General features: G+C 39.3%; 1 protein-coding gene across 1 annotated transcript in view; it reads left to right on the forward strand.

The window, feature by feature from the left end:
• The window catches only part of LRP1B (LDL receptor related protein 1B), an 875,307-nt gene that overhangs the window by 619,854 nt on the left and 228,714 nt on the right, over window positions 1-26,739 (forward strand). The window contains exons 49-54 of the mRNA XM_030580310.1: window positions 1,108-1,227; window positions 3,361-3,489; window positions 4,624-4,746; window positions 16,278-16,418; window positions 18,892-19,079; window positions 24,553-24,736. Of these exons, the coding sequence (XP_030436170.1) occupies window positions 1,108-1,227; window positions 3,361-3,489; window positions 4,624-4,746; window positions 16,278-16,418; window positions 18,892-19,079; window positions 24,553-24,736 (885 nt within the window). The remainder of the gene's footprint in view (window positions 1-1,107; window positions 1,228-3,360; window positions 3,490-4,623; window positions 4,747-16,277; window positions 16,419-18,891; window positions 19,080-24,552; window positions 24,737-26,739) is intronic.

Consider the following 26,739-nt stretch of genomic DNA (forward strand, 5'->3'; position numbering starts at 1 on the left):
ATTGGTCTTTTCCCCGCATGTTCTGCAGCTTCACCAATCTAGTCTCATCATTACAGAACTAAATTCTATCTCAATGGCACAGTCATTTGTTTTCTAGCTGCCTTTCCCTCCAGACTGAAACCTGAAATCCGTGTGCATAATGTGCTTTTTTTCCTCCACTCATCGTGTGGTCAGGAGTTAAACTCTACCCCATGAAAGGCAGAAGGGTCAGACCTAGGCACTATTTACCAGGCTTAGCCTGTCAGCAAGCATTTTAGGCTTTCTGTTTTTCATTACTTTAAAAATATTATGAAACCCATTTGCCTTTTTTTTTCTTCTTCTTTTGGTCTTGGCTACCTTTTTCCAGTTTACAGCTCTTATCCATTAGGAAACAGTGTGGACAATATTTAATATAATTCAGATGGTAATAAATGACTTTTTTCTATTATTCATCTTGAAATTATTTTTCTATCAGTTAAACCATAATACATTTATTGTTGTGGGAAGGATGGAAAAAAGGAGGCTTGAAGTTTTCTAAATGAAATTCTTAATATGAAACTGGAATTTATTTTATATGCTACTGCAGATTGATTTTGAATTGAAGCAGAGCATTGTTATTTCCCAATGTATGCAAAAAAGTAAACAGTTAGAACAACAGAATGCAAATATAGACCAATTTTCCAGATGAGAAAAAGAACACAGAAGTCTTCTCACGATGTAATTAAATAGTGCAATACAAAGTTGATGGAAATGATTGAAGAATTGGACTACTTGTCTTTGCACTTATTACCATAATTGCAAAGTGGTTTGCTATAGCAAAAACATGTGTGTTAAATGCATGAACTATTCTCTTATTTTAAAAGTTCTTACCTTCAGCCAATAATAAAATATTTTTAAATTCTTCTAATTTAAAAGTTTTGTGAGTCCTTTAAGTATTAATGAACAGAAATCAGTTGGAACCCAACAAAAATCCTGAGTTCTTTTTCCAAAGGGACATAATTATAGCATAGTTACATCTATAGTTACAGCTCTAAAAAGCAAGGAAGAGCTTTTACATTATGCTACTGCATGCAGGAAACTCACTGTTACTGTGAACACAACAAGCATAGTGGCTGATGTCTTCCCTAGATTCTTCTTGTTCATGGAATCAATTTGCTTGCTCAGCACACAAATGTATCTCTAAGCAGTGGATTTGTGATGGTGAAGATGACTGTGGAGATGGCTTAGATGAGAGTGATGCAATTTGTGGTGAGTACTGTAATTTTTGCTTATTTTATCACATCATATCTTTGGGACTGATCCTGAGACATGCAGAGCAATCGCGCGAAAATTAATGGGAGTGGAGAATGCACAGCACCTTTAGGGTCATGCTCTTTAACCATAAGCTAGTAATTGTCCTTATTTCTAGAGCACAGATGATTTTTTCTGCGCCAAGCAGATACATTTGTGTAAGTGGAGTGTGTAGTTTGTGGGTCTGTCTTTATAAAGTAGATATGGTGAAACAGTTTGGGCAAAATAAGAACCAAACCTTTGCCTGTTCTCCAAATCTGAGCCAACTACCGTAAACAGGCCCCCATGTTCTAAATACCTTTATATTTTGGTGGTCAGTCCCTAATGGCTATGAAAAGTCTAGGCTCTGTGCTGTGTCCTGCTCCTGTTCTCTTTTAATTTAGCTAAATATTGGCTTTTCCATATTTAGTCAAACCCCAGCATCTTTCTGAATCTTAGTATCTTTCTGAAAATTCATAGCTCTTACCTGTTTTGGGGAATCAGATATGTCCATTGTATTCTAGAGTGCAATTAAGTAGAGAATCCCTCGTGTATGGGATTCAATTGCATCTGCTACCATACGATTACTATAAAGAGAGGGATCTGGTGTGATATCTGTTTAACAAGCAAGATTTCCCTCTCTCTCCCCTGCCTCGCCGCCCTCCTTTCCTCCACCTCCATCCCTGCCACAACAGGTTTAGTGGAGGCAGTGTCAAGTGAGGAGGCAGGTACTTCAGACATATCTGCTATAGTACATTGTCAAAACCTAAGAGACTTCATGGCCTGAGGCTCAATAGGCTGCACACCCACTAAATACACAACTTAAAGTAAAAAATAGGAAAAGTGGGGGGAAAAAAGGAGGACCAAACAAATTAATAAAGACCACCACTTCTTTTTTAAGTTGTTCAAGTGTTACATCTCTTCCTTATCTATGACTTAGCATTATCATAGATCCCTTTATGGATGAAAGCTCTATCACAGAATTAACTGGCATCTCTGAAGATTACTTAAAGATAAAATACTGTGGAGTGGAAGACAAGGCCCTATTTCATCTTGGGAGCAGGAGACAAATACTTTCCAGGTGGAACAGGGCTGTCAGAAAGCATTTGGGTTTCCCAGTTCTCTGAAACATTTGAAATTTATCTATCTCTAACATAACATAATTTAACTTCAGAAGTGTTTGAAATTCCAGTCTAATAAAAGCAACGTAAGTTGTTTTTCATCTTGGTTAAAATAATGAAAATGAATCATAAAGTAAATTCCTTGAATTCATTTAACTTTTGTAGTAAACGTTCAAAGGCATGAATGGAAATCTACTTTCTCTTCTTAATATATGCCAATTTGCTATACCTGAGAAGAGACATAATAATGATGGATTACATAAAAGCAATCCCTTAAAAAAGTCTTTAATAAGTACCAAAGGATAAATAAAAATCTGTTCTAGAGAAAAGTCTGTTTTAAAACAAAGATGAAAAAGCCAACCTTAAGTAATGAAAAATTATTTTCTTTATGCTCATAAAAGTTTTATAAAGTGCTAAAGATAAAGAAATTTCCAGGAAAAAGAAGTACATTCATTGAAACTGTTGGGATTCTTCTTACCTCGCATTCACTGTTCACTACTGGGCATTTGGGCTCTGATTTGGGGCCTGATCATGCATTTTGGGCCTGATCCTGAACTTCCATGGGAGTTGACAGTGATGAGCAGAGCTGAGGGTTGTTAGCACCTCTCAGGATCAGGATCCTTATCCAATAAATCCAAATACATAGTAGTTGCCTAAAATATCTGTCTATGCTTTCTAAAATTGTTCTACTAAATACATTATATGAAGTATAGTAAGATAGCTTGCCTCTTTCATTTATGAAAGAGGTGAATGACACTGTGAATAGGGTGAAAGTATATAGAAGGAAGGGTAGATATTCAAACCTTTAATTTAGAATACAATCCTAATCTGAATTTTGAGAATACTGTACAGAGGAAAATCTGTTATTTTCAGCTTTCTTTTAAATGAAAAGAAAAAAACCCCTCTCTTTATAAATAGCTATTATTTATAAACCTCACAAGAATTATTTAATTGGGATTTAGCAATGCTAATTTGTATCGTTTTTTTTCAGGATCAGTAACCTGTGCTGCAGACACATTCAGTTGCCTAGGTTCCCATGCCTGTGTCCCTCAACACTGGCTTTGTGATGGTGAAAGGGACTGTCCTAATGGAAGTGATGAACTCTCTACAGCAGGCTGTGGTATGGGGTTTTTGTGCTTATACTTATACATTTAAAACTATATTCTGACTTTTTACTCTTTTCATGGTACTTGTTTGTGTCTTTTATTTCCTGCTATGGGCCTTCTACCCATTACCAGATGGACTATTTGACGGCATGGTGCAACATATGAAATACTGTAAACCATCAGTGGGTAAAGACTGGTCAGTCATAGACTGGGCCAGATCCTCAGGTTAATTAAATCAGCATAGATCCATTGACTTCAGTGAAGATATACTGATTGACACTGAGGATCTACTCCACTATATGTAGCTCATTGTATATGTTTCAAATATAAATGTTTATTCCTTTTTTTCACCATATTAGACAAAAGTGGAAGCTGTATTATTGATTATGCATTTTACATGCTTTTAGCAAGAAAAAAGTATATTTTTGAAATCATAAAAATTAGCTGTTTTCATAGAGGAGTAAGAGACAATTGTATCTATAATTTAGTCATGTTAATTATTCTCATCTCTACTTCTGGTACTTTATAATCTGCTGCTTCCCCATCTTTTGTTCTTGGTATCCACTTTCTTTTATGTAGGTGTATGGGTTATAATCCAGTTAAGGACGTCTGGGGTTTGGTCAGTAATTTAGGTGGGTTTGTATTTTATCTGTATTTGCTTAACTAAACTATTTTATAAGTTTGAAAATGTTCAGATAATTTTCTCTTAATTGACTATGTATCCATTACTGCATGAGGTCTGGGGTGGGTTATTCTCCAGAGAGTTACAGAGACGTTTACAGAGCTGTTATTCAGAAGTAGTGTAATCAGGAGGAGTTCTTTGCAGAACATCCTTCCCCGAATGAGGCAGTGCTGGGTGTTACCAGGTGCCCCTTCCCCGTTAGTGTTTTTTCTTACTTTGTTTATTTTTTTAAGTACATTTGAATCTTTGAATCAACTTTTGTATTTCTTATTTTGGGGGCAAGTAGCACCTTCTGGTATCGTATGCTACCTGGTGTATGCCTGACAAAGTGCATGATTATTTGTTGTGAATCAGTCATTGAGCACCAGTTAATTTACTTCACTTGTTTTTCTAATAAGTAAAGTATCTGTAGGTCCTGTTGTTCTGTGTGCTCCTTATTTTTTCATATGTGCTGTTTTTTCCTTAGCTCCTAATAATACTTGTGATGAGAACTCTTTCACATGCCGTAATAAAGTCTGCATTCCCAAACAGTTTATATGCGATCATGATGACGACTGTGGAGATGGATCTGATGAGTCATTGGAATGTGGCAAGTATAATTTAAAAAACAGCTAACAATGAGAAAAATCTCAGTCTGAATAATAGGACAGAAATTTTTCAAAACCTATAGGGAATGAAGACCAGAATTTTTAGAAAATTTAATAATCTAATTTACTATTGAATGAGATAATTGTTCATTTTCTAAATTTGTTGTAATATTTGTTTGTAATCTAATGATGTCTTTGCTGAACACAATTTTGTACATACTTATTTGGGGCTAAAGCTATATGAATTTATAGCTGATTCTTTTTAAAAAATAAAAGTTAATAATAGAATTACTTTATAAATTAAATACATTATCAGTAATGGATATATGTTCATACTGCCAGACTATGCCATAGTAAGCAGTAAAACTTGTTTGTTACTCTTTTATATTATATACATATCGTATATGACTGCCTGACTTCGCCATTCTGCATCTAGAAGTTCTTGATACAGGAGAGAATCTGGCATACAGCCCTTGTTCAAAACTATGCCAGTATGTTTATCTGCAGTAGTCTTAGGCTTAATTTTCAGTATGTTGTGTACACGTATATGTGCATCCACCACATATGTATGCAGAACTCAGGAATTTGTGAGTGCATAGTAATGTGCATGCAAAATACAGGTAGATATGTGTGCACAAAATGTCCAAACCCAATCTATTGATAATCTGGACCAGTATGTAGACAAAATCTAAAATGCCTTGGGTGTGCATTCTTTCTCGCTTTATGTGAATGTGAGCATGGATTTGCGTATGCACAGACACATTCAGTTAGAGATGATCCATGTATGGCTTCTAAAGAGGTTTCTAAAACATGAGGTCGCTATCTGTGTTAGGCATTGCTAAAGTTCCTATCATCTGTGGCTTGTACATGGATAACTGAAATATATATGAACGTCAAGGGATTTTACGAGTGAAGCATATGTGCTTTTTTTTATGTTAGCAGAAGCCTTATGTATGCTTATCATAATTTCCTTATGCTGTAGTGTTAAATCTATTATACGATTAAGCATTGTGGAAAGGTAATGTGACAATAGTGTTCCAGATAAACACTTATTTTTCTCTTTGTTCCTCTAGTGCAGTCCAGTCACTTGGAAGTACTTTCTCCCTGCCATTAGATGGAAATAGAGCATTTGAATCTACCTAAGGGCCTTGCCCTCTCAGAATCCTCTGGTGTTTCTGTATCCTGCAAGTGAAACAACTACCAAGCTGGTTAATTTGTCCTAGGAACAGGAAGGCTTCTTCCACATCACCAAGACTAAATGGGCATAGGAGAAAAGTTGCCCACTCCCAAATGCACCATACCACTCATTGTAAGAGGCAGCACGAGAGCTGCTCCCTTGGTAAAACGGGGAGGAATGGGGCAACCAAATCAGCCCTGCTCCTGCCACAGTCAGTGCAAGCACCTCAATACCTCAGAAACAGCAGCCATAACAGAATGACAACCAGTGTGCCTTCTTTATCATCCCTTGACTCCAGCTCCTCCTCCTCTGTGGTGGTCTCATGACATCTTGGAGGGAACACTGTGTGGACTTTCTTTACTGTCAGCAGTGTTCATATGTCACAAATTTTTGTGGGAAGTATTTGTACCATCACAGGGGGGGTTTCCCTTCCTTTGTAGAACCTATTCTCAACATCAAAGTATCATGTGGTCCTCTCTTCCTAGACACATAATTGTTCTTTATCCATGCCCTGCAAACTACAGAAGAACAGCATTTGAGCTGGAAATTTTCAGATTCCTTGACTCTGCCTATTAGTCTTATAGGGCAAGGTGTCATAGTTGATACAAGAGAAGACTACTCTCTCTGCTTAGAGAAACTCAGAATCCCTGATCAAATCAATGATCTTGATGATCTTCCAATCCTAGAGCAGTTTGGGGCATAAATTAAGAAAGGTGGAATGTCACGCCTACCAAGGTTTGCTTGGGGGCAACCTTCACAATCTGAAGATGATTCACAAACTTCAGAATGAGGTTCAATTTCTTCTTGAGGCCTATTATTTGTTAATATTTATTTATTCTATTGCTTATATAGCATCAGAGATGTGCATGGTGTTTTACAGTACAGACCCATATGGACTGGCTGCTTCAAAGGACTTACATGGTAAGATGAGAACAATAGGAGAAGATAAAAATAAAGACAGGAAAGAGTCCTGTGGCACCTTATAGACTAACAGATGTATTGGAGTATGAGCTTTCATGGGTGAATATCCACTTCGTCGGATGTAAGGGCAACAATGAGGATTCCCATCTAATCTTACAATGGACCTGTCTTCAAGCTTTTAAATTATTTGTCTAGTGCCAACATGTTTATGATAGAAACAGGTAATGGTATGGGGCAGTTTCTTTCCCCCAGTTCCAAAGGGGGGATGTAGTTCAAAGGGATCTGGAATCTGGCTGTAGCTGACATTTCAGGAATTCCACTAAAGGCAGCAAAGTGATTAGAGTATTGTTGTTTATATATTTAGTAAATATGTATTTTTTTAAAGATATCATCATCATAGGATTCTTACTCTCAAGGGCTCATGGGGGTCTCAAGTTTTTTGCTCTCTGAGGTACCTGTAAGTCATCCTTGGTGTTCAACCAGTTGAGTATACTCTGACTATATGCACTCCCATGTGCTTGAAAATTCTAGATCCTGCCTGAGCACAATCAGAGAATAGCTCCCAGAAGCCAGTGCCCAGTCTAAATGTTCTTTAGACAGATGACAGATAAACTCTGTCTATTGTTCTGGTTTCCAGCCAGTTCATAATAAAGATTTTGTTTTGTGTTTACTCCATTATTCAACCATTTGGCTTCTGTGTTCCCAAAATGTCAATCTTTTCAGCATTTCACTTCTTTTCTTATTTCTGAAAGAGCATCTTGCTTGAAGGCATTATTTCAATCCAGGACAACTTTAAAAGCTTTCTGTGCACTTGACATGAATTTATATATTATTATTTTTTTTATTTCAATTCTATCTGCCATCCAGATTGGCATAGTAAACCAGTCCTGATATATTTTATGAAGCTTTGGCACATTGAAGGTGTTGCATGGCACTTCAAGGCTGTATTAAGGGATGACTTGAGAAGTCATTCTATGCAAAACTTTAGAATTACTTATTGTCACCACTTTGAGGTTCAAACAGCTGCTGATACTCTAAGTTTATTTTGCATTGGATGCTCTGAGGAGCTAATTAAGGTGAACAAAAATATATTCAGGATTACCAGTGGACACATGTTTTAAAACTGTGCCTACAGATATTTTGAAATAATGGCAATGGCCACTTTAGAAACTCATGATGCACTCTATACATTTAGTGGAGAAGACAATCTAGGTGCCAATACACCAAAAATATGGGTGCTCATGCACCAGTATGTGTGGGTGCCACAACCATGGCAATGATAGTTACTATCCCCAGTGTGCCGGACAGACTGGGTGTTGACAATAAGGGTATGTCTACACTACGCGATTATTCTGATTTTACATAAACCGGTTTTGTAAAACAGATTGTATAAAGTCGAGTGCACGTGGCAACACTAAGCACATTAATTCGGTGGTGTGCGTCCATGTACCAAGGCTAGCGTTGATTTCCGGAGCATTGCACTGTGGGTAGCTATCCCATAGTTCCTGCAGTCTCCCCTGTCCATTGGAATTCTGGGTTGAAATCCCAATGCATGATGGGGCAAAAACAGTGTCGCAGGTGATTCTGGGTAAATGTCATCACTCAATCCTTCCTCCATGAAAGCAATGGCAGACAATCTTGTCGCGCCCTTTTTCCCTGGACTGCCCTGGCAGATGCCATAGCATGGCAACCATGGAGCCTGTTTTGCCTCTTGTCACTGTCACCGTATATGTATTGGATGCTGCTGACAGAGACTGTACTGCAGTGCTACACAGCAGCATTCATTTGCCTTTGCAAGGTAGCAGAGATGGTTACCATCCCTATTGCACCGTCTGCCATTGTAAATTGGTGATGAGATGACAGTTTTCAATCATTTTGTGCCATCTGCTGCTGTCATGAGTGCTCCTGGCTGGCCTCGCTGAGGTCGGCCGGGGGCGCATGGACAAAAATGGGCATGACTCCCCAGGTCATTCCCTTCTTTATGTTTTGTCTAAAAATAGAGTCAGTCCTGCCTAGAATCTGGGGCAAGTCTGCCAGAGAGCACAGCCGCTCTGTGTCAGAGCCCCAGAGATCCCACAGAAATGATGAGCTGCATGCCATTCTAGGGAGTACCCTTGCAACAACCCCACCCATTGCTTCTCTCCTCCCACACCCCTCCTGGGCTACAGTGGCAGTGTCCCCCCATTTGTCTGATGAAGTAATAAAGAATGCAATAATAAGAAACATTGAATTTTTAGTGAGATAAAGTGAGGGGGAGGCAGCCTCCAGCTGCTATGATAGTCCAGGCAGGACATTAAAGAGTGGGAGGGAGAGGAACACAGCCTCCCGCTGCTATGGTAGTCCAGAGAGTACAGAATCTTTTCTTTAGACACGAAAGGGTAGGGGGGGGCTGATGGAGCAAAGGCTTCAGCTTGCTATGATGAGGATGGTTACCCAGCATTTTGTACCGTCTGCCAGGAATGACAGGGAGTCATTCCCATTTTCACCCAGGTGCCCCCGGCCGACCTTCCCGAGGCCAGCCAGGAGCACTCACAGGATGATGACGAGGACGGCTATCAGTCCTTTTCTACTGTACCGTCTGCCACCGGGGAAGGGAGGGGAGAGGATGCTGCTGTTTAGCTCTGCAGCACCCCATCTACCAGCAGCATCCAGTAGACATACGGTGACATTGAAAAGTGGCGAGAAACTATTTTTTCCCTTTTCTTTCACAGAGGGAGAGCAGGGTAAATTGACAACATATTCCCTGAACTACTGGCGAAAATGTTTTTGACCGTTCAGGCATTGGGAGCTCAGCCAAGAATGCAAATACTTTTTGGAGACTGCTGGGACTGTGGGATAGCTGGAGTCCTCGGTCCCCCCTCCCTCCCTCCATGAGCGTCCATTTGATTCTTTGGCTTTCCATTACGCTTGTTACACAGCACTGTGCTGAGTCCTTGCTGTGGCCTCTGTCTATCATAGCCTGGAGATTTTTTCAAATGCTTTGTCATTTCGTCTTCTGGAACGGAGCTCTGATAGAACAGATTCGTCTCCCCATACAGTGATCAGATCCAGTATCTCCCATATGGTCCATGCTGGAGCTCTTTTTGGATTTGGGACTGCATCGCCACCCGTGCTGATCAGAGCTCCAAGCTGGGCAAACAGGAAGTGAAATTCAAAAGTTCGCAGGGCTTTTCCTGTCTACTTGGCCAGTGCATCCGAGTTCAGATTGCTTTCCAGAGTGGTCACAATGGTGCACTGTGGGATACCGCCTGGAGGCCAATACTGTCGATTTGCAGCCACACTAACCCTAATCCGACATGGCAATACTGATTTCAGTGCTACTCCTCTTATCAGGGAGGAGTACAGAAACCGGTTTAAAGAGCCCTTTATATTGATATAAAGGGCTTCCTTGTGTGGACGGGTGCAGGCTTAAATCGGTTTAACGCTGCTAAATTCAGTATAAACGCGTAGTGTAGACCAGGCCTAAGTTGTGCAGATTCACTGGAGAGGCTTATTACCACAGGTGCAGTGCCAATGATCAGAGGAATCAATATACCAAACAGGCTCAACATTAATTGTCATTAAAAGTCAGGAGGGCCTTCACATGGCAGGGAATGGTGCTAGTGTTGTAGATATGCTCAGCACTATTGCACTGAGAAGGCACCATGCCAGCAGAGTCCAGGTCCAGAACAACTTGTCACTGTATCTTGGGAGTCTTATACTTCAGGAGTGTCATACCTTTCAGTGATTTGGCACAGTATGTAGGGTGCTTTCCAAGAGCATCCCTAATTTATGGGACATGGAGAACCGCTGGTGAACAATGCTGCCTGGCATCTAAAAGAGAATTTGCACACTAGTGCAGTCTACTCCATTGACATAGGTCTGAACCGATTTTTTTATAAACAGTCCATAGCTAGTAGAGGCAAAGTTTCTAAACAAGTGGAGGATGCCAGCTTAGATGCAGGCAGACACTATGGTAATGAAACACAGAGACTCCTAAACCTCAAAATACCTGAAGCTAATGACATTTTTGCACAATATATGTATAGGTTTAAAATGACCTTTTATTATCTGTTACCTACTTTGGACAATTAAAAACCTTAACCCAGATAGTTTAACACAAATCAGTTAATTTAATGCTGTGTTTGCAGCATCCACCATCAGTTCATTCCAATGGCCAATGGTTCCTCTGCCAAGGAAAAACAATGTCTTGCCAAACTCCTTAAGCAATAGAAGTACTAAATGGTGGACTCAGTCCTTCATTATTTGTCCCAAAAGGAGGCAAAGCCCTAGGTCTTTGTCACCAGAGAGAGAGAGAAGAATGCCAGATGTCTCAGGATAGTCTAGAGGCAGTGCAGCATCATTCACAGATGATTCACTTCTGGATTTCAGGTCAGGAAATCCTCTGTTTTCTATTTCCTCCCCCCAGTTCTATTGATCCACAAGAGTATTATGAAAGTCAGACAGGATGGAGTTTAGATATTGATAATAGCTCTGGCCTGGGCTCAGTAATTTTAGTTCTCCTCCTGGAAATGACTTTGGGCCTTAAAGTCTTCCGATACTGCCAGATCTCTTGACGCAGGTTCAGGACAAGATTTTTATACTAATTCTGAATTCTCTGTCTGACAGCTTGGCTTCTGGTTTTCTGGAAGCATTAGAACTACAGTGGTTTACTGTAGTTTAAAATATCCAATTGGAAAATCTGATGCTTTTGACCAGAGAAACATGCTTAATGAGGTGGAAAACTTTCTCCATCTGGAAAGATCAAAGGGGGAAGATCTGAAACATCCCTTGAGCCCTATTTTATTTGGATGCAACTGCAACAATAAAAAAAATTGTTTCAGTCTGTCAGGACCCAATTGACTATCTCAGTTTTCTACCCTCAGACATATGAGTTGACCTTTTTTTCACTCATCAGACACTAGCCACATTTCTGAAAGGCTAGTTTCACATGTTCCTTCCATTGTTTTGAAATGCGACCGCTATGGCATTTGAATATTGTCCATGGGAAGTTACAGTGTCTTATAAGCCTTTGCCAGACTGCGCTCTCTGCATTCCTCAGTTAAAATGGCACTCCTAAAAGCAATAACATCAACCCAGATGTTCACCAACCTGAGAGCTGAATCTCCTTATACCATGTTTAGGGCTGCAAGTTTATCATGATACACCTCTACCCCAATATAACTCGACCCAATATAACATGAATTTGGATCTAACGCAGTAAAGCAGTGCTCCGGGGAGGTGGGGCTGCACACTCCGGCGGATCAAAGCAAGTTAGTTATAACGTGGTTTCACCTATAACGTGGTAAGATTTTTTGGCTCCCGAGGACAGCGTTGTATCGGGGTAGAGGTGTACTATGACTTCTGTGACTTCAAATTTGAGAGAAAGGACACTGGCCACCTGCAGCAGTGCCCTCTGCTCAGCAATGCAACCATAGTAATGGCCCAATAAGGAGGAGCAACTGAGGGTGAAAGGCTGGAGAGTGAATCCATCCCACCCTCACTCCAAAGCAATGTCACCTGTCCTGAAGGGTTGCTCCTGGTTCTCCACTCTGGTGTTGCAACTCAGGTGCAAGGAGTCACAATGCCTCTCAGGTTTGGCCTGACCAATCCTCAGTGATGACAAAAGTCTGGGCCAAACCTGAATGGCATTGCAACCCTGTGCACCAGGCAGCAAATGCTACTCACTCAAATTTGGTCACACACAAACTGTCTCAATATGATATATACTGTGGCTTTACACACCATTTCCCCCTAAAACCATGACTTTTACTAAATTCGCCGTGACTGCTCTGTAATTTCTTATTTTAAAAAATACTGTGACAAATCTGCAGCCCTAACCGTCTTACATAGGGATAAAGTACATCTTGCCTAGAATGGTCTATGATTTTCAACTGAATTAGTTCATTAATCAGCCTGCAATTTTCCTAATTACTCCCAACAGGGAAGGTCAGGATCCATATTGTAGACCTCTAGAGGTCTTAAATTATTATCTATATAGGATCAAGCCTAATTGCAGGTTCCCCACACTTTTCATGACACATGTGTTAGTCCAACTCAGCTAAATAACCATGAATGTTAATTACTTGACATCCACCAACAGATATCAAAAAACTCTTACTTAGCCCTAATGCAGCTTCCACAGCATGCCTTTGCGCAGAGTCCATCGCTGATATATGCAAAGTGGATACCTTGAACTCTGTATATAATTTTATGTAGCATTGCTGCCTCAGGTTGCCCTGTAATCTGATTACCAATTCAGGAGAAAAAAATCTAAGTCACTTTAAACTACTCCTCCTCAGACCCATCTCCTGGATGGTTACTTCTCCTTTTTAATCTCCAAAGCTTAGATATCCAAATGAGCAATTCTCAAAATGAGAAAAAAAGATTACTTACTGTAGTAACTGTGATTCTTCCTGAATTATTGTTGATATGGGTCCACACTCCAAAACCACCTTTCCTTCTTCTCTGGAATTTGTCAGAGAGGAGATTCGCAGTTGAAGGAAATGAAGGATAATTATGGCTACTCCTCCTTTTATGCCTTTACAATCTTATTCAAGCAAAGGGAGAGTAAATGGCCTGAATGGACACTGTTTTTAAGATGATTCCAAGTTTGCATGTCCAGTGTGCATTGACTTCAAGTGTAGGAACTGTGGCAAGTTACCATTTTTCCCTAGAGCTCCCATCTATATTGCTGCAGTACTACACACTAGGGCACATCAAATTGCCATACTGGGAACAATGAGACTGTATTTAGGAAATCATACTGTATAATAAGGTTCAGTGCTAACAGGCACAGCCTCATAACACACATTGGGACTCACTGGCAACAAGTGCTCACACCACTCCAAATCGGATGTATTAACAGGAGTATTGTAAGAAAGACACAAGAAGTAATTCTTTGGCTCTACTCCACGCTGATTAGGTCTCAGCTGTGTCCAGTTCTGGACATCACACCTTGGGAAAGATACAGACAAATTGGAGAAAGTCTAGAGGAGAGCAACAAAAATGATTAAAGGTTTAGACTGGAGAAGAGAAGACTGATGGGCAACAGAATAACAGCCTTTAAGTATGTAAAAGGTTACTTAAATTGTTCTCCTAACCACTGACGACAGAACAAGAATGGGCTTAAATTGCAACAAAGGAGATTTAGGTTAGACATTGGGAAAAACTTCCTAATTAAGAACTGGAACAAACTATCTAGTGAGGTTGTGGAATCTCCAGCATTTGGAGGTTTATAAGAACAGGTTAGACAAATATCTGTCAAGGATGATCTAGATAATATGTAGTCCTGCTTCCCTGCAAGGAACTGGACAAGATGATTAGCAAGGTGCATTGCATGCCTACATTTCTATTATTTCTATGATGTACTGTAACAGTCTCAACTAGCCATGGTCGACAGTATAGCCAGAGCAGGTCAGCCTCTGCCTGCCAAGCCAGCTAAGGTACCCAGCGACAAAGAAATTCTTGATCTAGAACCCAGTTTACCATGAAAACCCATCTCAATTTATTGCTTATATCCTGCCTGTTGGCATTAAAAGATGAAACTTTTTCAGAAAAGGTAATGTTGCAGTCAAGGCACTTCACCCACTTTAGAATCAGAAGGAAAAATACTTTTCTTCTTGGTGTACCTCAATGCCAAGATAGTAGACATCCTGATTGTTTCCTGAGTTTGTTTAGATAAGAGTCTATATTTCACTGAAGCTGCAATTTGAACAATTTGCTGCATTTATAGTTAGTCTATCATTTCTAGTTAGGTGATATTCAGTTATGGTGGAAGTCTTCAAGGAAATTACCAAAATTAGGCCAATGCTCAGATGATCTAGTCCTCTTTTGCATCTGAATTTGGGTTTGAATTCTCTTAATATTTTTACTATTCTATTAATCTTTGATAATTGTTTCAATATGAATTCTGTTCCATTTTATAATCCTAAATTATTCTTTCAAAGCTTATCCTTAGTGATTATTTATTTGTCCATAAGAATATGGGAATTTCAGACTCTGTTGAGATGAGATGTCTCCAGGAGAGTATGCAGAGAAATGCTTTGTTCTCCATGAGATCCTCCAGAAAAGAAAAGGACCATGTGCATTAACCATTTCTATTTAACTAGAGTAACTGACTGGGGAAGCTTGTCTAGAAATATGAAAGATGATCCAATTTTAGTGCCACATTTCTTCAAAGCCTGTTCAACCAGATTGTGGGAGCACCATAGAGAGATCATCCTGTGTGTCAGATCTAGATTGACCTGGTTTTAAATGCATGTCTTTGCCAGACACTACAGATGGGAAGTGGAAGCTTTCACTGAGACAGCCATTGACACAAAGGTGTCTCAGGTGTAGCGGAGGCCTGGCCTGACATGAGTAATTAATCCATAAAGGGAGGTTTCATTTTTTTTAAGATAGAATTAAAGACAGTCCATTTTTAAAAAGTTACAGCTTTATGAAGTTTCCCTATTGAGTTATTCTGGCTTCTCTAGTGATTATTACAAGTTAGATACAAGATAATTATGTTTTATGGTTCCAGTAGTACATTAACGCCATTCAAAGTGTCAATGGAGGATACTGAGAGAATAAAGTTCTTGGATACAGAGGGATGTCTTCTCTCAGAAGGTCAAGTGCTCTGATTCCATCTGCTGGCAGGGAAGAGCTATACACAAATCACATAGAATAACTAAGGGAAAGTTAGCTGGTCTTATATTTCTCCTTCTGCTAATGCTCATGTAAGATTTGTGCAGATGAAACAAAGCTTCAAAAACAACCATCATCAGAAAGAGCAAGTCATATTTTTAGAGCTTTGAAAATTTTATTTTTTTCTGGATAAATCTGTTGAAATGTAAGCATTCAAAAAGGCGGGAAAAACAGCTGCAGGTCAGTTTTGACTTTATTTTTATTCCCATGCATAGCTTAATATTTTCATGAGTATGCATGCACTCAACATAAAATGTTATGTTTTTTTCTCCAATGAAACATGCTTTGTACAAAAATGGCAAAATTCTGCTACTTGGGAAAAGAACATGAATTTCATCCATTTGATTTGGTTTCTTGCAGAAAAATTATGATTTTTCCACCTAAAAAAACCTGACTTTTATTTTTTTAAAATTGTGAGGGATGAAAATTTGTATTTGACTTTCGAGTTTTTGCCATTTGTAGATTTTTTCTTATTAAACTCTGGCAGAAACTCCCTTCTGTTGTCCTTTTTGTTTTTTTCTGGCAGAAATCTATTTGAGCATCTCAGAAAATAATGTCATGCAGCTTCCAGAGCTGCATGGAGGATTTTGTCTTTTTAAGGAGTCTGTCTTTTGAGATGTATATGCATATTTATCTTTCTGTATCTCTCTCTCTAGAGAAAGAAGGAGATAAATGTGTTTACGTGTATAGACTCTGTTATGAAATTATGTGAAAATATATGCATATGCACATTATGAAGCAGTAAAGCTTTGATTACTCTGTTTCTAGGGTATCGTCACTGTAATCCTGGAGAATTCAGTTGTGCTGATGGAAGGTGTCTCTCAAATTCTCAGTGGCAATGTGATGGGGACTTTGACTGCCCAGATCATTCTGATGAAGCTCCTATAAACATAAAATGCAGAAGTTCAGGTTCATATTTATTTATTTTTAAATCACATATATGTATTTTCCCAACAAACTTATTTTAGAATTGTAGATAGAAAGACTATAATCCTAATAACTAGATGGTACAGTCCTGTCTCTTTAATGCTTCATTCATCCTGTGAGGAGGATTCAGTTGTAATTTGTCAGTCCTGCACAACCAAGGATTCTGTAGTTGATTGATCTCAAGTGATAAAATAAAGGTAGCCACACCAGATGGTTTAGGGTAGCTTGTAGTTTGTTTACACATGTGTTTCCAGCTAGTATAGACTAGACAATACCTCTGTATTAGGTGACTGAAGGATTTCTAATGTAATCACATTTTTTAAAAGAGCTCCAGTGGTGATCCTGGCAATTACAGGCAGGTAAGCTTAACTTCAGTACAGGCTGATAATTTTATCCTTTACTATAGTTAAGTTTATCAGACATAAGATCTTGAGGAAGAATCAGCATGGCTTTTGTAAAGGGAAATTATGCCTCACCAATTTATTAGAATTCTGTGAGGGGGTCAACAAACATGTAGACAAGGGTGATCCAGGGGATATAGTGTACCTGAACTTTCAGAAAGCCTTTGACAAGGTCCCTCACCAAAGGCTCTTAAGCAAAGTAAGGACTCGTGGGATAAGAGGGAAGTTCTCTCGTGGATCAGTAAAAGATAGGAAGCAAAGGGTAGGAATAAATGGTCAGTTTTCACAATGGAAAGAGGTAAATATAAGGGTCTCACACAAATCTGTACTGAGACCTGTGCTGTTCAACATATTCACAAATGATCTGGAAAGGGGGTGAACAGTGAGGTGGTAAAATTTGCAGATGTTAAAAAATTATTCAAGTTAGTTAAGTACAAAGAGGACTGCAAAAAGTAATGAGATCTCACTAAACTGGGTGACTGGGTGATAAAATGACAGATGAAATTCTATGTTGATAATTGAAAAGTGTGCACACTGGAAAAAATAATCCCAATTATGCATATAAAATGATGAGGTCTAAATTATCTGTTACCACTAAAGAAAGAGATCTTGCAGTCATCATGTACAGTTCTCTGAAAACATCTGCTCAGTGTACAGCAACAGTCCAAAATGTTAGGAACTGTTAGGAAAGAGATAGAGAATATCGTAATGCCACTATAGAAAGCCATGGTACGCCCACAGCTTGAATGTTGCATGCAGTTTTAGTCATCCCATTTCAAAAGGATGTATTAGAATTGGAAAAAGTACAGAGAAGGGGAAGCACAAATAAATAGGTGTAAGCTATGTGAGCTTCTACGTGAGAAGAGATTAAAAGGACTGAGAATGCTCAGTTTAGAAGAGAGATGACTAAGGGGAATAATATAGTGGTCTATAAAATCATGAATGGTGTGGAGAAGTGAATAAGGCAGTGTAATTTACCCCTTCACATAACACAAGAACTAGGGGTCACCCAATGAAATTAATAGGCTGCAGGTTTAAAATAAACATAAGGAAGTACTTCTTCATACAATGCATAGTCAACCCATTATGAGGGGATGTCGTGAAGGGCAAAAGTATAATTGGGTTCAAAAAAGAATTAGATAAATTCATAGAAGATAGCCATGATGGTCAGGGATGCAACACCATGCTCTTGGTATCCCAAACCTCTGACTTCCAGAATCAAGGACTGAATGACAGGGAAAGGATCACTCAGTAATTACCCTCTTCCCTCTGATGCACATTCCCTCTGATGCATCTGGCACTGGCCACTGCTGGAAGTGGTGCCAAGCTAGATGGACCATTGGTCTAACCCAATTTGGCCATTCTTAAGTTCTTTAGTTGAATATATTGGATGCTTCTGAATCATCTAATTTTCCTGTTACATTTTCCAAATTAGGATTTAGATAGCTAGTGTTTTTGTTTGTTTGTTTGGTGGGGGGGGGCTGGAGGACTCTATTAAAGGATTTTACTATGACAGTTCTCCATTGCTACCAAAAATAATCTTCAATGTTAGATAGCTCTACAAATGCATTATGATTTTTCCAGTGTTTTTCCCAGAAGACTATATCAAGTGTGTGATATTTTTAATATACATAGGGCAGCTTTTTTGTCCCCATGTGCATAATTTCCAATATACAATTTATGGCTTTTTCACTGGTGGTCTGCAGAGAGGTGGTGCTGCATGATGCTTGCTCTTCTCATTATTTCTTGTTAAACAAAACCAAACTGATGGAAAGGGAAGATGAAATGAAGACTAGATAATATGATTAACTTTTTTTCAGAAAGGAGTAAACACTTATCTTAACATAGATATCTAAAACTAAAGTAAAATTTACACATATATTTTTTTCATGCAAGCAATCTTATGAGATCAGTCACAAACAGGAGAAAATATGGTCCCCACAGATTGGAGTTGGTCCATGAAAAAATATATCAGAGCTAGGTCACACTATGGGAAAAGTATGAGAACCAATGACATACTCTTCATTTGTTTTATTTTATTTTATTTTTTCCAGAACAGTCATGCAACAGTTCTTTTTTCATTTGCAAAAATGGCAAGTGTATTCCTCAAACAGATGTCTGTGACAATAAAGAGGATTGTGGTGATGGATCTGATGAGAGAAACTGCCATATCAATGAATGCTTGAGTAAGAAAATCAGTGGCTGTTCTCAAGATTGTCAGGATTTTCCTGTTGGGTACAAGGTTGGTAGTCATGGTGTGTAATATAGTATAATATAAGTTCTTAATCCTTAACTATGATTGTTTAAACCACATAACCATGTAGTAGAACTTCAGAATGCAGTACAAGTAACCTAATCAAACAAGTAACCTAATCAAAATCACAAACCTATGCAAATTAAGATATGAGGTATGCAAATGATCATCAGTTGTGTAAAAAGGAGGAGCTTAAATTCAAATTATAACCTATAGGAAGATGTACATGAAGTAATTTTAACATTTATTTCTATGTATTTGTAAAAACTAATACATGACTATTTTACTTGAAAGGTGATGAAGATGAACCTACAATAACAAAAGTCCAAAGATACAGCACTTAAAAAAACCCAAACAAATCATGCTGATGTGCAAAAAATACAAATGATCTGAGAGTTGCTTATAAGACCATGCCTCCAATAGTAATTAATACAAATAGTAAACTTTTCCCAAGTTAATTGAACTAATTACTCAATTAACAAGGAAAAATTGAACAATGCACTGTTAATGGACAAAATTTTGAAATGTGCCATCCAGTTGTGTGCATGCAACTTTGCTCATGCATTTTGCTCATTAATAGAATGACGATGCTGGAGCATATGATAATAAACTTAATTATATATCTTCCATGTCTAAGACCCATTGGTTGAATGTTGTTTTGGCCCAAATTTCAAGAAATTCTTCACTCTTCCCCTGATGTGCGACTCCACCTGGACCTTCATACCTTCAGAATGATTGTTTAACATTTGACTGGATTCCCTAATGTTTGTTACCTCTTGTTTTATAATGACAAGCCTGCCTTATTGAATTAGTTTCATCCCCTTTTCTGTGGGTGGTAGGTTCTTTTCCACCTAAATCGGCTCCTGTTGAACTGCAAACTTGGGGCCACTCGTAAGGTAGACTTTGGTTCTGTGAATCAAGTAAGGAATTCTAGACCACCTCCAACTACTTCTGGAAAAGAAAATCTGTGATTGAATGGCCAGGCTACTTTTCTGGGGTTGGAGGAGGGATCTTCTGTCTATTGTTTTAGTCACAGGAATCATTTTCCTGCCACTGTGGCAGACATGGCTTCAGAAGTCAAGCAGATTATGCCATATGTGATTTCACACATGAACAAGAGAATGGATTTCAAAAGTGGAAGACTCTTGGCCACCTGAAAATTCTAATTTTTAACCTCTGAGATCTGCTAAATACAGGTAGCCGCCTCTCCACAACTTGGGAAGTGCTTGCCACTCCTGTAACAAACCCCTAACCTATGTCTGAACTATTGAAGTCCTCAGATTGTGGTTTAAGGCAGAGAATCCTCCAGCAAGTGACCCATGGCCCATATTGCAGAGGAATGTGAAAAACACCCAGGGCCTCTGCTAATCTGCCCTGGAGAAAAATTCCTTTCCAACCCCAAATATGGCAATCAGCTAAACCCTGAGCATGTGGGCAGACTCACTAGCCAGAAACTCAGGAAAGAATTCTCTATAGTAACTCAGATTCCACACCATCTAACAACCCGTCACAGGCCATTGGGCATATTTACTGCTAATAGTTAAAGATCAATTAATTGCCAAAATTAGGCTATCCCATCATACCATCTCTGCCATAAACTTATCAAGCTTAGTCTTGAAGCCAGATATGTCTTTTGCCCCCACTACTCCACTTGGAAGGCTATTCCAGAACTTCACTCCTCTGATGGTTAGAAACCTTCTTGTGTTGTAACTATTCTACTGCATGGTGAGCACTCAAAATGAATTTTGTATTTTGCCTCAGGAAGGGCGTATCCCCAATAGGTGTTCATTTCTTATTGAAAATTCCTCAAAAGATGAGAGAAGCTTGACTTAAACTATTATTCTTAGAGAACTTGAAGAGAGCCTCCTCAGATCCTGAGAAAAAGACTCAACTAGGCCTGAACAGGCTTCGTCCCTAAATGTTTCTGTGAGTCTCACATTATATACCTGCTGGTCAAGGCACTGGCCGGGGACGTGAGATTGGTCTGGGATGAAAAAAACTGTTCTGAGTCAGGCATATCAAGGACTCAGATCTGATCTCGCACATCCCAGTCCAGTGCCCTAGCCACACACATGTGCCTCTTCTGTATTTAAGTGCTCAGGTTCCTATCTGAAAATGGACAGTTTGACAAAATTCCTTTTGTGCAAAAATGTTTAAAAAGTTTTAGACTATTTTACAATGTGGAACAAAAAACAATTTTGAAATATTAAAAATTACTGTGAAACAGAATAGTCATCATCTGCCCAGCTCCACTCTGGAGTTCAGAGGGAAGTATTTTATTTTCATTATTTTCTAATTCTGCAAAAGAAGGTGTGTGGGTGGGCAGGAGCTGATGCCTAATCTGGATTAGAGGTGATGCAACACCTTCATCCACAGTTTTACATTCAGCATGGTAACTCTACCCTGTATAATCCCATCCTTAGCTTCCTGGGACTGGTTCATGGTTCTCAATTTATAAGATGCTTGCTTTTACATACTATTTCACCCAGGAAACAGAAAATACCTGAGATTCCAAGTGAGAAATTCCCCCTATCAGGACAGAATCCTGTCCTTCATTCTTTCAACAGCACCAAGGACTAGTGTGTGTACCAAATGCTTGGCTGTCATAATGGCTCACTAAGAAAGCGAGAAATCCAGGTATCCCTCACCTCAAAACTGGAGGAACCACTGGCTCACTGGAGAAAGATCACCACAACAGGTGAACAACTTTCACTTGTTCCTGCAACTTTTCACCACCATGGGTTTCAGGATCAATAAGGAAAAAAAATCTCTATTACCAAACCAAAAAATAGAATTAATGGTGGCAGCACTAAATTCTACAAAGCAAGAACCTGTCTGCCACAGGACACATTCTGTTCTACAGTAGATCTCATCAACCAGCTGCATGTTCACCCTTAATCTTCAGAAAGAGTCTGTCTTAGACTTCTCAGTCATGTGGCCTTCTGCACATATGTCGCACAGCATGCTAGACTTCACTTATGCTGCATGCAAGGGTTGTTGAAATATGTATATTTACCCAACAAACATTAAACATGAGGATGCAAGTCCCTTGAGAAATACTCTCATTGTTAAATTAGTGGAAATATCCTCACAAGGTTTGCAAAGGAGTACCATTGTGTCCACCTCTTTTCACCAAGATACTGGTGACAGATGCTTCCGTGCTTGGGTAGGGAGCTCATCTGGACCATCTTCAGACCCAAGGCCTCTAGACTGTAGAAGAGATTATCCTTTATATAAACAACTAGCCTCCACAGTGTCTCATCCTGTGTTCTGTGGACTAATGGGCCAGATCCTGACTGACAACACAACAACGATGTGTTATGTCAACTGACAGGAAGGATTATCTGCAGCCAAATAAAATAGATTCTTTATTTGGGCAACACAACACTATCTGTCTCCTTCAGTTTTCCTGATTCCTTACTACCTTTTTTAATCTCAAAAGTGCTCTATAAGAGTAAACTTAGTATCACTTTCCCTTTGCCAAGGTCACATCATTTTTTCCCACCCTATAATTGCTAGATTTCTAAAGGGCCTGATTCCTGTGTTTCCCACAGTCTATGACCCCCTTCCTTCCTGGAATCTAAATCTAGGTTAATGACAGTGATGAGCACCCAAAATCCTAAGAACCAGTTCCCTACCGGGTCCTCAATGGCCCCTTACCATGCTGCTTACCCCTGCCTTCCCCATCTCCCAGAACCTCAGTCCGTCGCATCCAGGAGCGGCCCTGAACAGCGCTGCAGCAGCATGACTCCAATGGGGCTTGATCTCCTGCCACTCGGCCGCAGCTCACAGCCCTGCCCCCTTACCATGCGGCTCTGAGCGGCCCTGCCAACCCCTCCTCCCAGCCTGGCCCCTTTACCATGCTGCTCAAAGCAGCAGGAGCTGCAGACCTGTGCTGGCCCCAGCAGCTCTGCATGCTGCGGCTCTGTGACGGGGGGGAAGCGGAGGAGGGGCCGGGGGAGCCTTCCCAGCTGAAAACTCAGGCGAGCCGAACAGGATGATCCCGCAGGCCAGATGTGGCCTGCAGACTGGAGTTTATCCACCCACCCGCCCCTTTAGCAACCCTGTTCTACACCGGTTTCTAAATTTAGCAACCAGTTCTTGTGAACCGGTGCTAACCGGCTCCAACTCACCACTGGTTAATGGGTCCTGCCTTCAACAATATGATATTTATGGCTGGTATACCTAACATAGTGTCGTTTATGTATAAGGTGGCCTTTAGGCCTCAACTGAAGTTTTTAATAAAGATCATTTGACTTTCATTTGAAACAGATGATTCATCTGCCAGTTTTCTTTCCCAAGCCATCCTTCAAGCAGGGGGAAGCCAAGCTGCCCACACTCAGTGTAGTTAGGGCTTTTTCACTTTACCTGGATAGGACAAAACCATGCAAGAGCTTCCCTAGACTATTTCTAGAGTCTGCAGATAGGATTAAATGTCTGACAATATCAACCCAGAAACTCTCTAAATGGATATCTAATTACATCATATCGTGCTGTGAGTGAGCTAGATTAGATCCTTCCATGCAGGTTATATTCCACATCACAGGTAGCTTCTGCACCTTCCCTAGGAAGCTGACTAATTTCTGATTTTTGAAGGTTAGTTAAATGGAGACTAGTCCATATTTTCTCAAAACGCTATTTCCTGTGCAAGACATCAAGATCAGAAGCTTGCTTTGACATAGCTGACCTACAATCACTATTTAAATAGACACTGAGCATGAGCCTGTCTATGGGGTCACTGCTTATAAGTCACCAGAAGTGAAATGCATGGGAACAGTCAATCAAAGAAGAAAGATTAGTTACTTACCTACAGTAACTGTTTCTTTGAAATGTGATGTTCACATGCATTCCATGACCCACCGTTTTTCCCTGCTGCTACGGAATCCTGATTTTGTGTTGGTGAAGGAATTGGAGAACAGTTGGATGCAGTTCGTCCTTGATCTTTTTGGGCAGTGAGGAAATGGGGAACACAGAGGTGCTCCTATGGTACAGTTTCAGCCCAAACGGACGTTGCTGGCCAAAAGAATCCAATCACAAGGACATCTTTAATAACCACAGTACTAGGGTAAGTAACCATACTTTCTTTAGATCTTTACACTCTAGTGTTCTTGTTCATTCCAAATGTTAATTTTGTCATATGGTCATAGTCGAGTAGAAAGGGAAGAAGACCTAACATTTTGTTAAACTGTAGAAAAAGTAAATTCTGCTAATTTCACTTCAGTAGGACAATTCTCCAACAAACATCTCTAATGTGCCATTGGATAAATTCCTGTTACATAGAAAGTTACCTGAAGTTAAAACAGTAGGTCAAAAAAGATGATTTTAAAGTTGTTGAAAGGTTGGTGGTGCCAGACTACTCTGGCCTCAATTTCTAATTTCTAAGCCATTCTTAGTAAGTTTATGCTAAACAGAAAGACACCAACAATAATAAAAAATGAGTGTTCTTGCTTTTCTTTCCCAGTGCAAATGCTGGCCTGGATTCTGGCTCAAGGATGATGGCAAAACATGTGTAGACATTGATGAATGTTCCTCTGGCTTCCCCTGTAGTCAGCAATGCATCAATACATATGGAACTTACAAATGCTTATGTGCAGATGGATATGAAACACAACCTGATAACCTCAATGGCTGTAAATCTCTTTCAGGTATCACATTTTATTTATACATAAATATATCCAAAATTATTTGTGAAAAGCTTTCACTCTGAAATTTGTGGTGTTTCAGCCTTTGTAATGACTAGAAAGATGGTTTAAAGCATCCTTTTCGGTCAGAAACAAAAATCAGAATTCAGTTCAAGGTGTCTAGATGTAAGAATAATTTCTACTTTTATTGTGTATTCTGCACATAGGATTCTATATGGATAATTACAGTGCATTATCATACTGTGAATTATTAAGTGTGCACTAGGCACTGGGAAATTTCAGAAGCAGAAAAAAAAATCACCTTATATTGCCTGCTGCTCAGTCACATAGTAATAGTAAAAAATGTAATGTGCGATATTAAAAAGCCTGCTGCTACTGCATTATTTTATTTTATTTATTTTCATTTTTAGAATAGCTTGCTGACATTTTAGTATACAATCACCCAGTGCATTAAGCCTGCATTAAAAGTCAATTATGGAAAAAAAGAGGATAAAAGAAAATTATATGATGTTTCTGATCTTTGCATAAAAAATGTCCAGTTCACAGTTCTTATTGTAAAGAAACCAGTGCTATCACATTATCTCCTATCATAGTGCAAAATGGACTGTTTGAAATGGTATGCATAGTAAATATATATATAAGAACTTAGCTTAATTATCTCTCTCTGTGTCTTATATGTGTTCCTTCCTGTCTTATTTCAATCATCAAGATTGCATGGTGTCAGTTATCTTTGGAACAGGAGGTCAAGGAGGGAGAATTAGAAGTAGAGACTCTACCAATTACAAGCCATCTCCCGTGCACAAACAGAAATCACTCCATTCCTCCTCTGCTAACTCCTCTGAAAGTGTTGGAAATCCTCATCTCCCTAGCAGGCAGAGATGCTCCTGTTCTTGACCTGCCTGCACTCCCTGCAGGCTTGGTTTTCCAACAGTAGGCCGCTTTCTGCCTCAGTGACAGGAAGTCCTGACTCCCTGTATCTGTGAGACTCTTGTCCCTGCAGCTTCCCTGAATAACAGGGGAGGAAGCTGATGAGGCAGAGTTGAGAGACGGGATCTGATTTTCTTGTCTCCTATCCCTTACTTTATAGGGCATGTGCACATTTACAGGACACAGAGCAGTCAGATGAGAGGAAGGAGTGGAGCCTAGAATAGGATGGGATAGGATCCGAGATACATTCGGGAGCTGAAATATGTAAAGATTTCAAAGTGTTAATGGAAAGTTCTCAAACTTAAATTGGCAGCTGTTCAAGTTGGAGCTAGACTGGCTGTGGTAAGAGTCCTTCCTAGCCTGTGAGAGGCTTTTCCAGATGTTATTGAGTCCACTCAGAAATCCTAACCTGGCCTCTTTAGCCCACTATAGCAGCCTGTTTCCACAACACACTAAATTAGCCAGTCCTGAAGGAGACATCTCAGACCATCAAAGAACTGGAGAATGTCCTATGTTAAGTTTGAAATGAATGCTGAATGTATGAAGTATTAGCTAAAATAGCTGAAATGGATGTACACTGTACAGCACATCATTTTAGCGCAGTGTATAAACAATTAATATCAAGTGTTAAATCATATTTGTCATTCTCATAATTATTCTGTATTTATCCTCTGGTTTATCTTCAAACACTTTCATTGATAATATAGCTATAATAAAGACAGAAAGTGAGATTTTATTGCAGTTCATGTCAAATGTGTTTGAAATTATTTGATAAAATAGTGGGAAACCAGGAGAAAATGAAGAAACCTGGGGAAAAACAAAACAAAACTGATTGAAATCTAGTAGTAGTTAATTTAGTTTTGTCAGAGACATGTGATTTATTTATTTTTTTTAGATTTACTCACTTTATGAAAATCTCTGGACACTTCAAATGATATGCCACTATCAAATTGCCTTTTGTTTGCAACAGCAGCATATGATATACTCCATACTGATAAAGCAGTGTTACAAGTATATACTGAACCTTAACAAATATATATTATCAGTTTGTAACACAGTTAATGATATTAGTCTTACCT

The sequence above is a fragment of the Gopherus evgoodei genome, chromosome 11, assembly GCF_007399415.2.
Source record: "Gopherus evgoodei ecotype Sinaloan lineage chromosome 11, rGopEvg1_v1.p, whole genome shotgun sequence".
NCBI lineage: Eukaryota > Metazoa > Chordata > Testudines > Testudinidae > Gopherus > Gopherus evgoodei.